This window comes from Mobula birostris, chromosome 26 (genome assembly GCF_030028105.1).
Source record: "Mobula birostris isolate sMobBir1 chromosome 26, sMobBir1.hap1, whole genome shotgun sequence".
Lineage (NCBI taxonomy): Eukaryota > Metazoa > Chordata > Chondrichthyes > Myliobatiformes > Myliobatidae > Mobula > Mobula birostris.
This window is the reverse complement of record NC_092395.1, coordinates 5258776-5275205: the sequence shown is the minus strand read 5'-3', so window position 1 is coordinate 5275205 and position 16430 is coordinate 5258776. Positions and strand designations below refer to the sequence as shown.

At 41.4% G+C, this 16430-nt stretch overlaps 1 protein-coding gene across 1 annotated transcript in view; it reads right to left on the bottom strand.

Annotated features, from left to right (window-relative positions):
* Positions 1 to 16430, bottom strand: part of LOC140187981 (protein unc-13 homolog A-like) — a 289194-nt gene that overhangs the window by 108283 nt on the left and 164481 nt on the right. The window contains exon 18 of the mRNA XM_072243844.1: positions 3613 to 3754. Coding sequence (XP_072099945.1) covers positions 3613 to 3754 — 142 coding nt within the window. The remainder of the gene's footprint in view (positions 1 to 3612; positions 3755 to 16430) is intronic.

Below are 16430 nucleotides of genomic sequence, written 5' to 3'. Positions count from 1 at the left end.
AGTCCAGCACATGGCTGCAATCATAAGCAAAGTGCGCCAGTGTCTTTACTTCCTTAGGAGGTTAAGGACACTTGGCTGGTCATCAGACACTATCAAACTTCTACAGATGTACTGTGTTGAAAGTATCCTGATTGGTTACATCATAGTTTAGTATGGCACCATAGCATAGCAGTTAGCACAATGCTTTACAGTACCAGCTTATAAATGGGGATTCAATTCCCACCACTGTCTGTAAAGAGTTTGTATGTTCCCCCTATGACTCTGTAGGTTTCCTCCAGGTGCTCTGGTTTCCTCCCACATTCCAAAGTCACACCAGTTAGGTTAGTGAGTTGTGGGCATGCTGTGCCCACAAGTGTAGCAGCACCTGTGGGTTGCTCAGCACAAACCTTGCTGATTTGATTTGATGCATTTCACTGTATGGTTCAAGGTACATGTGATAAAGCTAATCAGAAACTAATCTGGTACAGCTATTTGAATGTGCAGGAGCAAAAGAAGGTGCAGATGGGGAGGGATGTGCCCGTGATGTGGACTCTGCCCAACACATTACGGGCACATCCCTCCCCATCACTTGCAGTGTTAACTGGAGGCGCTGCCTCAAGAAGGCAACATCTATTATCAAAGATACCCACCAACTGGTCCACGTTACCCCTTTGTAGCAGGAGGTACAGATGCCTGAAGCCCAACATCATCAGGTACAAGAACAGCTACAGTACTTCCTTTCAACTATTCAGTTCTTAAACCAACTGGCAAAATCCTAAGCTCTACAATTTAGCAACACAATTGCAACTTTACATTAAGATTAACTTTGTTTTCATTCAGTATTTTATTGTAAAATTTATGTTTAATTTACATTTTTCTTGTGAATGCTGCTTATGATACTGCTGCAAATAAGTTTTTCATTGCATCTGTGCATATAGATAAATTGTCCACATGGCAATCAACTTGACTTTGACTTTGAAATAGAATTAAAGATAAAGATTAAAAGATTGGCTTTATTTGTCACATTTTCATCAAAATATACAGTGAAATGCACTGTTTATGTCAACAACTAACACAGTCCGAGGACATGCAAGGGCAGTCCACAAATGTCGCCACACTTTGGTACCAAGATAACAAGCCCAAAACTTACTACCTCTAACCCGTACATCTTTAGAATATGAAGGAAAATGGATCACCTGGAGGAAACTCAAACAGTCATGGGAAAATGTAAAACAGTGGTGGGAAGTGAACCCCGATTCCTGATCACTGGCACTGTAATACCATTATCCTAACTACTATGCTACAGTGACGCCCCTTAGCTGTAATAGCAGGGAGGACAAATTCATAGTGGATAAGAAATGGTTTTCGAGATCATTGTGTTAAGGGACCAGTGAGAGAACAAGTTATTTTAATCTAGGGTGTGAATGCCATAACCTCCTATAAAGTAAAATCTTGCGACATAAGAGACAGCACAGCTTCGCTTCTAGATGAGCTCAATGCCTACTATGCTCGCTTTGGCCATCAGAACATGGAGGAACCATTGTGCATCCCCCTGTCACCCAATGATCCTTTGGTCTCAGTATCTGAAGATGATGTGTCGGTTGCCTTCAACAGAGTGAATCCAAGGAAAGCATCTGGACTGGACAGAGTACCTGGCTGAGTACTGAAGACCTCTGCTGACCAACTGGCTGGTGTATTCATGGATATCTTCAACCTCTTGCACCAGCAGTGTTTGGTACCCACCTGCTTCAATTATACTGGTGCCCAAGAAGAGGATGGTAACCTGTCTCAATGATCATCGTCCAGTGGCACTTGCATCCACAGTGTTTGAGTGGCTGTGTTGAAGCATATCAGCTCCTGTCTGAGTGGTGACTTGAATCTGCTCTAATTTGCCTACCTAAGCAACAGGTCTACAGCAGATGCTATCTCATTAGCTCTTCACACAGCCCTGGAACATCTGGAGAGCAAAGATGCATATATCAGGATGCTCTTTATTGATTACAGCTCAGCATTAAATACCATCATCATCTCAAAACTAATCAGTAAACTCCCGGAGCTGGGCCTCAATATCCCCTGTGCAATTGGATCCTGGATTTTCTCACTTGCAGACCCTAGTCAGTTCAGATTGGCAAAAACATCTCCTCCACAACCTCCATCAGCACAGGAGCACCACAGGAATATGTACTTAGCTCCCTGCTTTACTCGCTTTACACCTATGACTGTGTGGCTAAGAACAGCCCCAACACCAGATACAAGTTTGCTGATGACACCACTGTTTCGGGCCTTATCAAAGGTGGTAATGAATCAGCATACAGGAGGGAGATAAAATTTGGATGAATGGTGTAGTAACAACAACCTCTCACTCAAAGTTATTAAGACCAAGGAACAGATTGTTGACTTCAGGAGAGGGAAACCAGAGGTCCATGAGCCAGTGCTCACTGGAGGATCAGAGGTGGAGAGGGTCAGCAACTTTAAATTCCTGGATGTCACTATCTCAGAGGACCTGTCCTGGACTCATCATATAAATATAATTGCAAAGAAAGCACCACACCTCTGCTTCCTCAGGAGTCTGCGCTGATTCAGCATGTCTTCAAAAACCATGACCAACTTCTATAGATGTATGGTAGAAAGCGTGCTGACTGTCTGCACTACGCCTGGTATGGGAACACCAAAGCCTTTGAGTGGAAAAATCCTATAAAAAGGTAGTGGATTTGGCTCAGTACATCACGGGTAAAACCCTCCCACCATTGAGCACATCTACAAGAAACATTGCTGTAGAAAAGCAGCATCCATCATCAAAGATCCTCACCACCCAGGCCATGCTTGGTTCTCGCTGCTGCCATCAGGCAGACGGGTGCCTCAGGACTCACACTACTAGGTTCAAGTAGTTACTAACCCTCAAACATCAGGCTCTTGAACAAAAGGGGATAACTACACTAATTTTATTTCTGGTGTTCCCACAACAATGATCTCACTTTAAGGACTCTTTATCTTGTTATTTTTTCATGCTCTTTCATTTCATGTCATTTCATACTCATAATTTATTGCTATTTATTTATATTTGCATTTGCACAGTTTGTTGTTCATTGATCCTGTTTACAGTTACTGTTCTATAGATTTGCTAAGTATGCCTGCAGGAAAAAGAATCTCAGGGTTCTATGAGGTGACATGTATGTACTCTGATAACAAGTTTTACTTTGAACTTTGGTGATAAATGAATAATAATTATAATAATTCTGTGTTTTAGACCCACAGAATGAGAGTATGATTGAATTGTTAAGACAGATAGGGTTGAAATCATGCCATTCCAATACCAGAGCAACACACCAAAAGAAAAAAGATTGGAGAGATGTGATTAAACACATTAAATGCTAACAAGAAATCAAAGAATCACAGCTACAGTTAATTTGCATCAGGGCAGCACAGAAACTGGAATGAATGGATCTAAAAAAGTGATTGGAGGTTTGTTAATTAAGTCAGTAATAATGACACATTACATATCTTGTCTTTTTATGGACTGCAAATTTCTACATTCCGATTGAAGTGCCTGAGGATAAATGCTTTGGATAACATTCTTTGATTGACAACAACAAGCTTAAAATTAAAATAGACAATTGAAATTCAGTTACTTACAAGTTAAAGTTCTCCTCCCAGATTGGATTAAGGTTCCCATAGATAGTCTTGGTACGTTTTTTAGTCTTCCCAACTTGAACTGTAACATAAGGATCGCTGGAACCAGTTTTATCCTTGGCTTGCAAACCTTGGGCACACACCACTGTAAGCATCAACAATTAATATTAATTATTATCACCTTTAGAATTCCAAGTGAAGTTCAATTTTTATCTTGGTACATCTTAAACTAGAACAAAAAGACAAAAAGGTTATTTTCAAATACAACATAAAATTGGAGTAAAACTTCTAGGAACAAAGAAACTGCAAAACTCTGGAATTTCACAAAAGCTGGACCTGCTTCTTCTGAAAAGATAAAGGACAAGTATTATCTCAGAAAAATGGTTTTGATTTTAACACCAAGGATAAAAATGCATTATACATAGAACATACAAGTGTACAACACAGGGACAGAACCTCCAGCCCACGACATCAGCACCTAACCTGATACCAAATCAGACAAATCCCTTTTCCCTGTATATGATCCATATCCTTCCACTCCCTGCATGTTTATGTGCTCATCTTAAATCCCACTATTGCCAGGTGCCTAGCACTCCATAGAAAAAAACTTTCCCCGCACATCTCCGTTAAAATTTTCCCACCTTCTCACCTGAAAGCTAAACCCTCTAGTGTTTGACATTACAGGGAAAAATATTTTGTCTATCCCATCTGTCTCTCATAATTTTATTATTCCTTAAGGCTGTCACAGCAGGGGGGGTGGGGGGGGGGTGTACTGTAGAGGCAATAAGTTCCAACTACCTATTAAATCCTCCCAATGGTGTGCGTCTCAAAGAGCCTCTGATAACCAAGACCAGTTCCTGGCCTTTACGTGTTGCTTAGCTACAAAGCCCTGCGGAACTGTTTCTATTGACAAGAGAAGGAGTAAAGACAGGTTACTGATGCCTTAAAACCAGTTGCTTTGGGCAGATGAGGCTCATCAGCCATGGTTGGCAGCTCATCTAGGAAAAGGAAAAATTTGATCCCAAACCATCTCAAACTTGCAGCTATCCCCACTCTTGGGGAAGGCTTCAGAGGGAAAATCCGGAGCTGGAGTCTTTCAGGACTAAACCCCAAGGGAAAAACCCAGAGCTGGAGTCCCCAAGGTGGTACTATGTTGAGTTTAATGCTGACTGACAACTCCTGTGATGCTGCTGGTACCAAATTATACTGGTCTCTGCCATTCCTTTGGATTCATCAGCTGCATGGAAGGTGGGTGGGGGGGGGTAGCCTGCTGCTTGGGCAACAGCTTGCTCTCCATATCATACAGATCTGGCTTGCTCATTATGTAGATAGTTGGGATGCAACACCCATTGTCAACCCCAACCAACGGAGTACTCATATCCATAATTTTATAAACTTCTATCAGTACCCACCTCAGCCCCCGAAGCTGCAGAGAAAGCAATCCATATTTATCCAATCTCTCCTTCCAGGTAATACTAGGATGTTGGTTGGATTGGAGGGTAAATCTTTTCTGCACCCTCTTCAAAGCCCCCAATCGTTTCTGTAATGGGGCAACTAGAACTGCACATGATACTCCAGATGCAGCTTAACTATTGTAATGATACCTGCATGACAAGCAATTCAAGAGGCCAGCTCATCACTACTTTTAACAAGGGGCAATTTGGAGCCTAAGTTAAATATTAGTGATGTCGAGTAAGCCCACATCCCAAGAGGGAAGTGAAGAAAAATAATGATTGTCACTGAGCAGCATCACTGACTTGGTTTACAACCTCCAGTAAAAGCTGATCTTTCTAGATGAAATATGCATGAGATATAGAAGAGTCAAAGTCAAGTCATATCAACTCAAATCAATATGCTCAGTTCATCTGATCCATGTTATTACAAGTACTGCAGCTTACCATAGGAATGAAACAAGTCCAGCCTAATTAACTTTAGGGCTGTGTTTCAGATATTTTTAGAAAACTCAATATCCTTTTTCACGATATTAAGGGCAGACAGTCAACAGCAGTATCAGCTCTTTCGATTTCCTTTGAATACTAAAGTTACTGGATACGAGTTCTAATAGTGGAACATTTCAAGATAGTGTTGAGAGATTGCTACATTCCCAGTGTGGGGTGTTTTACACAGTATATTCAAGACATTGCCTGTACCTTCAGAATTTTAGACACATGGAAAAGAAAGTAATCCATATTGTTCTGGCCAGTAGTAGTCCCTCAATCAAATTTTAACCAACAGATTACCTGTTTATGATCACATTACTCTTTGTGGGAGGATGGCTTAGTAACGTTAGTGATGTCAAGTAAGCCTACACTAGACTATGTTGAGACAGCACAAGGCTACACTAGACTACGTAAAACAAAATAAAAACTGCACTAGACTACAACCTGCACAGGACCACATAAAGTGCACAAAACAGTGCAGGGCAGTACAATAATTAATAAACAAGACAATAGGCGCAGTAGAGGACAAATTACAATATAATAATAAATGATGTAGATGTCAGTCTAGACTCTGAGCATTGAGGAGTCTGATGGCTTGAGGGAAGAAACTATTGCACAGTCTGGACTGGCGTTTATGTAAAAGAGCAACAGCAGCCGGCATATCAGTAATAATGTAATAGCAGCTCCCGTAATAATGATTCTTCAGTAAAATGATTGAATATGCAGGCAAATATTGAATCACTTACCGAGAGGTATCACACCTTTAGACTTGCATGCCATTGATTACAAGAAGCTAAAAACCAAGGAACTACATTGCTCAAGAGATTAATGACACATTAGCTCAATTTTCTTTCCCTACCATAAAATGTTTGCGTATGACAAAGGAGTAATAAAGTAACTCTAGTTTCCATAGGAAAATAGAGACTATAATAAGGAATAAGGAATAAAAAACAAATAAATATTATATCACTGAAATAGAAAAGCTGAGATCATAAAAACATTAAAATGATTTTTTCTGTGTTTCTAGGAAGTGCTATTTACAGGAAAGTTTGAAAGTAAGAGTAAAATGCAAAACCAGCAATAATTGCCAAAAGATATCTGTAGAATGAATAAATAGCAATTTATCCACAACATGCCTATTGATGATTATGAACCATTAAAGTAACAGAGAGAAGCATGAAAGATTGAGACTGAAGGGATGGTTCTAGCTCAACATTCAAACACATTGAAAAACGAGAATTTCTCAAAATATGAACTAGAAGGTCTAATCTTCTTTCTAGTCTGATCTAGTAAATATATACCATTCTCAGATAATGCTTTCACTTTACAATTTATGGGTTTAAAAACTCCCTCACTAACAAACTACTAAAAAATTTCAATAAAAATTGGACCACTTTTTCATTTGAACACAGCATTTAATAGCATTTCATTAGCCTTAGAGTGCTTCAGTGATTTCTGAAAATGGCATGAAAGGCTTTATAACCATAAGTCTTTTTGTTAAATTAAAAAAAAATCCATCCTATTGACTCATTAAAGTGCCACGGGTAGACATCTTTCAGAAGAGAAACTGCTGGATTCTCTTCAGGTAATAGATGAAAAGCAAGTATTTTCAAGGTTGGAAAATTATTTCACTATTTTTATATCTAAAATGGAAAGCTGATATAATGATCTATGCAGAGGTATTCTCACAGGAAACCACAAGACATCAGAGCAAAATTAAGCCATTCAGCCCATCTAGTTTGCTCTATTTCATCATGGCTGATCTATTTTCCTATCAACCTCACTCTCCTGCCTTCTCCTCATAACCTTTCACGCCTTGACTAATCAAGAATTTATCAACCTCAGCCTTAAATGCGCCCAGTGACCCGACCTCCACAGCTGCCTATGGCAATGAATTCCAGATTCACCACCCTCTGGCTAAAAAAATCCCTTATCTTAGTTCTACCTTATTTTGTATACTGTGTGCATTCAAATATAACATCATCAGTCCTGAACATCACTTTTTTATTTTATTTCCCTTTTACACTGCAATCCAGCCGACTGCAATTTTGCCCCATCATGTCTGTCCTTCTTTACAGTCTCACAATACACTACTTCTGCTTGTAAACCAACATCCCCATCTTCAACTCGATCAGTCCATTTCTCATCCGCGTGCGCAGCTCTCCCGTGAAAATGATATCGTAACCGTTAAATAGGGGCCGTGGACAATTCTGATTTGATGGAGAATGGACGTGAAAGCACAGAGGAACATCTGGAGAAACTTCTGAAATGCCCGTTCGCTGCTGTCATTACTGTGTGGTCGTGCATCTTTCAGAGGGTAGGTCTCAAAATCCCCAGCTTTGCATGCTTTTGGCGACCGAGAAGGAGGTTGAATCATTCGGACAGAGATGGCGCTCAGTACTCGGTGTCGGAGAGCTGATCAGGGCTCAAAGTTTCCGGGTGACTCAGAGTCAGATTGTGGTCGGCATGGCAGGGAGAGTTTTTCCATCCTTCTCCTGTCTGCGTGAGATGTGGGACATTTGAGAAACTTTGAACTTTACTGTGCTCACGGACTTCTTCATCAAGTTATGGTATTGTGCACTGTTGTAACTATATGTTATAATTATGTCGTTTCGTCAGTTTTTTCAGTCTTGGTTTGTCCTGTGTTTTGTGATATCACACCGGAGGAAATAATGTATCATTTCTTAATGCATGCATTACTAAATGACAATAAAAGAGGACTACATGTCTTCATAATCATAATAATCCCCTACTAAATTAGTTTAAACCCATCCCAACAGTTCTAGCAAACCTGACTGCAAGGATATTGATCCCCTTCGGGTTTAAGCAAAGCTTGTCCCTCTTGCACAGGTCAAACCTTCCCTAGAAGAGATCCCAGTGATCCAGAAATCTGAAACCCTGCCTCCTGCATTAGTTCCTCAGCCACATATTCATCTGCCAAATCATTCTATTCTTATCCTCACTGGCATGTGGCACAAGCAGCAATCCTGAGATTGTTACGCTGGGGCTCCTGTTTTTCAGCTTTCTACCTAGCTCTCTAAATTCTCTCCCTGGGGCCTTCTCTCTTATGTCATTGGTTCCAATACATACGAACACGTCTGGCTTAGAATGTCATGGACATCCCTGACCTTAGCACCTGGGAGTAACCCTGTCATTACATCCCTCACACAACAATCTATATTTTCTCTACTACCGATGTCTGCTGCATTCCAACTTTTGTCCAACTCAATGTCAATGCTTAGTTGAGAGATCACCACTCCGGTGAATGATATCTGTTATCTGTCAAGTAGGGTGCCGTGCACAATCCTGATTTGATGGAGACAGACGTGAGAGCACGGAGGAACATCTGGAGAAACTTCTGAAATGCCTTCTTCGTTGCCGCTGCTACTGTGTGATCCAGAACCTCCGGAGAAGGCCCCGAGTCCTCGGCTTCGCTTGTTGCTTGGCAGCTGGGGCTGGGGTCAAAGCACTCGGCAGAGGATGGTGCTTGGGAGGCTGTATCGGAGAGGCTGGTCGGAAGCTCGAAGTTTTCGGACAGACTCAGAGTCGGCTGTGGTCAGGTGCTTCCAATGCATCGGCAGTTGTCGATGCCTGGAGGTTTATGGCAGGGAGAGTTTCTCCCTTTTGCCGCCTGTTATCGGGACTATCGGGAGTCAATTGGAACTTTGAGACTTTTTTTTACTGTGCCCATGGTCTGCTCTTTATCAAATTATGGTATTGCTTTGCACTGCTGTAACTATATGTTATAATTATGTGGTCTTGTCAGTGTTAGTCTTTGGTTTGTCTTGTTTTTTTTTATGATATCACTCTGGAGGAACACTGTATCATTTCTTAATGCATGCATTTCTAAATGACAATAAACGAGGACTGAGTGTCCTCATAATCTAATCTAATCTAATATCGAATGTTCAAGAAAGACCTAACAGTGTCCTTCTTGGCTGTTCAAGGTGCCTTAAGAATATGCAACATTTTTATCTTGGAATAAAATTACAATAATGGATGTCATCTGCCATTCTCTGCAGTGCAGATTCAGATTCATTTATTTATCACATGTACATTGAAGCATGCAGCGAAGTTGGTCATTGTACGAACAAGCAACACAATTAAGGAACTGCAGGGAGCAGCATGTGTTGCCTGACATTCTAGCACCAACGTAGCATACCAACAAGGTTCATGGTAAATACCATGTGAAGTCCGAGGATAAGAGAAACTGCACTAACAGAATTCAATCACATTTGTCATTTTTATTAAAGTATTGAATTTTGGACCCCATCTACTCATTAACAGAATCATTCTCAATTTTCATTTCATAACAATGCAGCAGCTGTAAAATTGTGGTTATGAAGTCGCTTGCTTGAATGACAGTTCTCCCATTTTGTGAACTCAAGTCCAACTTTATTCTGTTCACAGTGCAGAATCAATAATGTAATTAATTATTGCTGGATCAATTTGCCCAAGTCTTGATGTCGAACTATTAACTACAGTGTAAAAGAGTTATTAGGTAATGGGTCTAATCAGCTATGGGATGAATTATTGCTTCATAAACAATTAAATGAGTTGTGCAGTAAAGTTTGATAAGCTCTTGATTAATCAGGGCATCAAAGGTTACAGGAGAAGGCAAGAGAATAGGGTTGAGAGGGATAATAAATCAGCCATGATGGAATGGTGGAGAAGGATCGATGAGCCAAATGACCTAATTCCATTCTAGGTCTCATGGTCTAAGTGGAAACACAAGAGATTCTGCAGATGCTGGAAACCTCGAACAACTTGCTGCCTGACCTGCTGAGTTACTTCACTATGGGCTTTACTGCTTAACTAGCTGACTTGTTTATTAAGATAAACAAGTGAATAGTGAATAGCTTTGAATATTTACATAATTACACTCTGTCACAGATTCTATACTTCTTCAGTAGACGAAGAATTTTGAATCTAATTTAAAGGTAGGATAGTGATTCCCAGCAGGGGTGATACCGCTCCCCCCGCCCCCCAGGGGGCAATTACATGTCCTAAGAGGACATTAGGGGAAATAGAAGTCGTTCTAGATACATGGGGGGGGGGGGTGGTAGCAGCACCTTAACCTGTAATACAGTAGTCTCAATAAAACCACTGTCAAGGTCATTTTTAGCTTTCTTAACAAATGACTAGAGCATGCAATGCTTTTCAAATGCTTCTTTCATCTTCTGGAACTGAGTAATACTATAATTAGCCTTTTCAGGATGCCTTTTATGAAATTGTTCTTACAATCTTGATGGTTTCATGGCTTCATTAGACAGTACAGTATTACAAATAAAACACATAACGTGTCGCTGATGTGACGAAAAACCAAGTTATCAGAAGATTGATGCTGATGAGAGAGATAAGAGAGACAAAGAGAGAAGCGTTCAAAATGTTAATGAGAGAGAAGAGAGATTAACGAAAAGAGACACAGTTCCGAGTATTGACAGACCGGTTGCTTTGAACCTGAACTGTTTGAAGTTTGATGGACAGGTGATACCCCAGCAGGGGGATAAAAGGAACAGGTTCGCTAAGGCATGGCACACACCACGAGATAACGAGACTCTGGAAAAGCGGTGTGCCCCCACAAGTTGGTGAGAGTTTGGAAGTCTGTTCGTGGGACCGACCATAGACGCACAGGGTGAAAAAGGTACGATCGGTGGGAACTTGGTGTGTGTGTCCACCCTTGCCTGGGTGCCGGGTTCACTGCGGAAGAACAGTCGTATCCGGAACGGAGGAGTCACAGTCGGTGACCACAGAAGGCAGAAAAGGGTTCGCCCGAAAGCTAACTGCGAAGAACGAAGGTCTGTGTGAACCAGAATTTGCATATTATCTCTCTCTCCCTAACGGCACAACAGCGATTACTGCGAACTGTACTCAGCTGAACTGAACTCTGCGTCACTTGAGACTGATCATTTTGCCCCTAGACTGCGATAGAGCTTGATTGATTCCTATTATCCTAGTTCTGTGTACATGTGTGTTTTATCATTGCTAACCTGTTGCATTTATATCCTTACGATTAGAGTACTGTGTTACCTATTTCTTTAATAAAACTTTCTTAGTTCCAGTAATCCAGACACCAACTAAGTGGTCCATTTCTTCTGGGTTGGCAACCCAGTTACGGGGTACGTAACACTGATCTGACAGGAATGGAATAAAACCATACTCCAGGTATGTAACTTGTACTGACGCACTTTCTGTAGTCCTTGTTTTTAAGAAGGGTTAGAATTCAAGGCTTCAGAATCAGAGATTGTGCCGTATATACTTATCCATCATTGTTCGGCAAGCTAACTTTATTCTATTGACCAATCACGTAAGGTCTCATAATCTCCAAAGATGGTTCTTGACCATACATATGAAGCTGAGGTTGCTTTCGACACCTCAAGAGGAATCCTCGGGTTCGGCAGGTTCACTGCTTGGCTCTGTTTCATCGTTTGGTTCCAGCCAGCGCTGTATTGTTGCGCGACTCGTTTTCTGTAGATCTGTAGAGAAAGTTGAGAGGGTGTACTTGACTTACCAACAGTTAAATTGCATGAACTTGCTCCGTACCATGTGTCAAGGGCACCTGGTTGTTAATTAATGCATCCTCAATAACATCTGTTTAGTTGGTAAGGTCGGATTAGATTGCCAAGTTTCAGACACATTGTGATGATGAGTGCTATGGCCTGCAGAGTTATAATTCTTCCTGCGTTCCAGTGCCTCATCATTTTTTTTGGAAGTGCCAGCTCTACTAACGGTTGGTCTCATACTTCAAGTTATGGTGTCGTCCCAGCCCCCCCCCCCCCCCAAGAATCTTGAACGCCCGATGACTTCTATTTCCCCTAATGTCCCCATAGGGCATGTAACCGCCCCCTATGGGAATCACTGTTATAACATGTCCAAAATGATAGCAAAGTGTGAAAAATCTCATACAAGCAGTGAAAGATTAATGGTGCTTGCTGTATCAGAAGTGTTCACCACTGTTCTGAAATAAATACCAGTATTTTAAAATCAATTCCTCTGAGTAATAAATCTGTTGGTCTTCGTATTGATGAAATGAGCGAAGACATTGAGTATCAACTATGCACAGCTACAAAACCAGAATTTGAGATACAACTGGATGTGTCAACTGTGACAGACAACAACATATGTATGGTTTATCAAAAATGGAAAAGTTTATGAAGAGATTCTCTTTTGTAAAAAATTAAAAACAAATATTAGTAGAGAATCAACCTATGATGAGCTCAAAATGTACATCGCAGATAAAGTATTCTGATTAGATACATGATTTCTTGTGCAACAGATGGAGCGCCATATATGAGAGGGTGCCATGCTGGTTTAGTGGCGGAATATACACAGCTGTGATAATAACAGCCGTGAACTCTCTAGGCAGCCAAAAGGTCTACACAGCAGCATATAAGGTACTCCAAATCCGGGGAAAAAGGAATTTGAAAGCATGCACATTTCAGGGGTGGCACCAAGCATTATTGATCACGAACCATACCCCACCTCCTTTACTCTTCCCAGAGAGGTTTTTAGACCTGTCTTCCCAGAACAGGGAGAACCCTGAGGGCTCGATGCTATGATCTAGTATCTCCTCCGTCAACCAAGACTCCACGAAGCACAAAACGTTACATTCTATTGTTTGCCGCTGATAGGAGATTCTGGCTTTCAATTCACACAGCTTGTTGTTTAGGGACTGAACATTAGCCAGGAGTATGCTAGGGAGCGGTGGCTGATTAGCACGCCGTCTCAACCTCACCAGGATGCTGGGCCTTCTCCCTCACCTCCAGCGTCATTTCCAAGGTAGCGGTAGTGTAATAAATGAGCCTCCCATGGATCATATAAGCAAGGGTTCCCAGTGTAGAAAAGGTAGCATATTGTAGGTCAATGCCGTCTTCCCGTTGTTCAGAAGAGCCAGTCGATCATATCTGTTGAGACTATCAGCTTCTTGAACAAGAAATGTGAAGAGCATTGGGAGAACGTTCTCACAGTTTCCCTGCATGGAAAGTATGGCCCTCTTTTTCAGAGACGGTGATTTGCAAGAGTACTGCTTACTCCTGCAGTCACTGAAGGAGGATTTTCAGAATCAATTCAAGGATCTGAACAATCCAGACTGGGTAACTAACGCACTTCTTTGCAAACTGAAAGAACAGGGAAGGAGATTACAAGAAAAAAATTATTGAAATTCGAAAGATAAAGCATCAAAAATGCCTTTCAAAAGTGTCGGCTTTTGTGGTATGTGGCTACACTGTCATACAAAGTTTCTTGGTCTTTGGAGAAGAACCAAACTGCTCGTCATTTCATTTTCATCCACCTACCTTGTTGAAAGAGGCTTCTGTGCAGTGAACCACATACTCTCAAAAATCAGAGACTGCTTGGACATTGTTGCGCATAGGGACTTAAGGCTTTTGCTGTCAAAACTTGAACAAGATATTTCAGCTCTTGCTAAAGACCATCAAGTTCAAGGATCACATTGATATCGAGGCACCAATATCGTGCGCACGGGTACTGTGTAAGCTAGGTTTAAAGACAAATAAAAATTTAAAGTAGAATCATTTTTCTCATGTTAACATATGGTAGAGATGTTCTTACACTACGGGGGCGCCAGAAAGTATATTTTGCCTAAGAGGGGTGCTGGCAAGTATGAAGGTGCTTTGGGGGAGGGGTGGTGTTGGCAAGTACAAAAGTGCTTTAGGGAAGTATTGGGCTTAAAAAGGTTGGGAAACACTGGGCTAGAGGGAATATTCAGTATAATTCCATTTATTAATCAAAAGCTCTGGAGTACAATTACAGAAAAGATCAGATCTTGAGATGGGTCAGTCTTAATCACAATTCCCACCTTCACTGGCCAGGGCCAGGAAAGTGATATCCAGAGTCTATGGTAGAGCCAATGTTTTGGACTAAAATTCAGATCCACATCCAGATCCATAATGAACTTGAGGATCAGAAGGAGAAACCAGTGGGATAGCAGTGGGAATTATAACACTTGTGTCTCTATCCCTGTTTAAAAATGTCAGTGTCTGGGTATATTGGGTCAAATTAAAACCCATCTCTTACAAAGCACACAAAATGCTGGAGGAAATTTCAGGCACACACCCTCACTGTTTATTCCCCTCCATAAATGGTGCCTGACAAGCTGAGTTCCTTCAGCACTTTGTGTGTGCTGCTTAAGCTTTCCTGCATCTACAGAATCTCTTGTGCTTATGTTTTCCCACTAGAGCTAGGAGCAGAATTAGGTCATTTGGACCATTGGGTCTGCTCTGCCATTCCATCATGGTTGATCTATTATCCCTCTCAACCTCATTATCCTGCCCTCTCCCCATCTGATTTATTCTACGATTATATGCCGCCGCTAATTAATAAATGGAATTATTCTAAATATTCCCTCAAGTTTTGACTCTTTGGTTTATCAAGAACCTATTAGCCTCCACCTTAAATATACCAATGACCTGGCCTGCACAACCACCTATGGCAAAGAATTCCACAAATTTTCAACCATCTAGTTAAAGAAATTGCTCCTCATTTCCATTCTTAATGGACATCCCTTAGTTCTGAGGCTATGCCCTCTGGTCCTAGACTCCACTACTATAGGAAACATCCTCTCCACATCTACTCTATCCAGACCTTTCAAAATTCAATAGGTTTCAATCTTCATTCTTCTAAAACCAATGAGTTCAAGCCTTGAGTAATCAAAAGCTCCTCATATTCTTTCATTCCTGGGATCACTCTCATGAACCTCTTCTGGATTCTCTCTAATGCCAGCACATATTTTCTTCAATAAGGGGCCCAGAACGGCTCACAATACTCCAAGTGCAGTCTGACCAATGCCTTATAGAACCATAGAACCATAGAAACTACAGCACAGAAACAGGCCCTTTGGCCCTTCTTGGCTGTGCTGAACCATTTTCTGCCTGGTCCAACTGACCTGCACACGGACCATATCCCTCCATACACCTCCCATCCATGTATCTGTCCAATTTATTCTTAAATGTTAAAAAAGAACCCGCATTTACCACCTCGTCTGGCAGCTCATTCCATACTCCCACCACTCTCTGTGTGAAGAAGCCCCCCCCTAATGTTCCCTTTAAACTTTTCCCCCCTCACCCTTAACCCATGTCCTCCGGTTTTTTTCTCCCCTTGCCTCAGTGGAAAAAGCCTGCTTGCATTCACTCTATCTATACCCATCATAATTTTATATACCTCTATCAAATCTCCCCTCATTCTTCTACACTCCAGGGAATAAAGTCCTAACCTATTCAACCTTTCTCTGTAACTGAGTTTCTCAAGTCCTGGCAACATCCTTGTAAACCTTCTCTGCACTCTTTCAACCTTATTTATATCCTTCCTGTAATTTGGTGACCAAAACTGAACACAATACTCCAGATTCGGCCTCACCAATGCCTTATACAACCTCATCACAACATTCCAGCTCTTATACTCAATACTTCGATTAATAAAGGCCAATGTACCAAAAGCTCTCTTTACGACTCTATCTACCTGTGAGGGAATTTTGTATCTGTATTCCCAGATCCCTCTGTTCTACTGCACTCCTCAGTGCCTTACCATTAACCCTGTATGTTCGACGTTGGTTTGTCCTTCCAACGTGCAATACCTCACACTTGTCAGTATTAAACTCCATCTGCCATTTTTCAGCCCATTTTTCCAGCTGGTCCAAGTCCCTCTGCAGGCTCTGAAAACCTTCCTCACTGTCTACTACACCTCCAATCTTTGTATCATCAGCAAACTTGCTGATCCAATTTACCACATTATCATCCAGGTCATTGATATAGATGACAAATAACAATGGACCCAGCACTGATCCCTGTGGCACACCACTAGTCACAGGCCTCCACTCAGAGAAGCAATTTTCTACCACCACTCTCTGGTTTCTTCCATCGAGCCAAT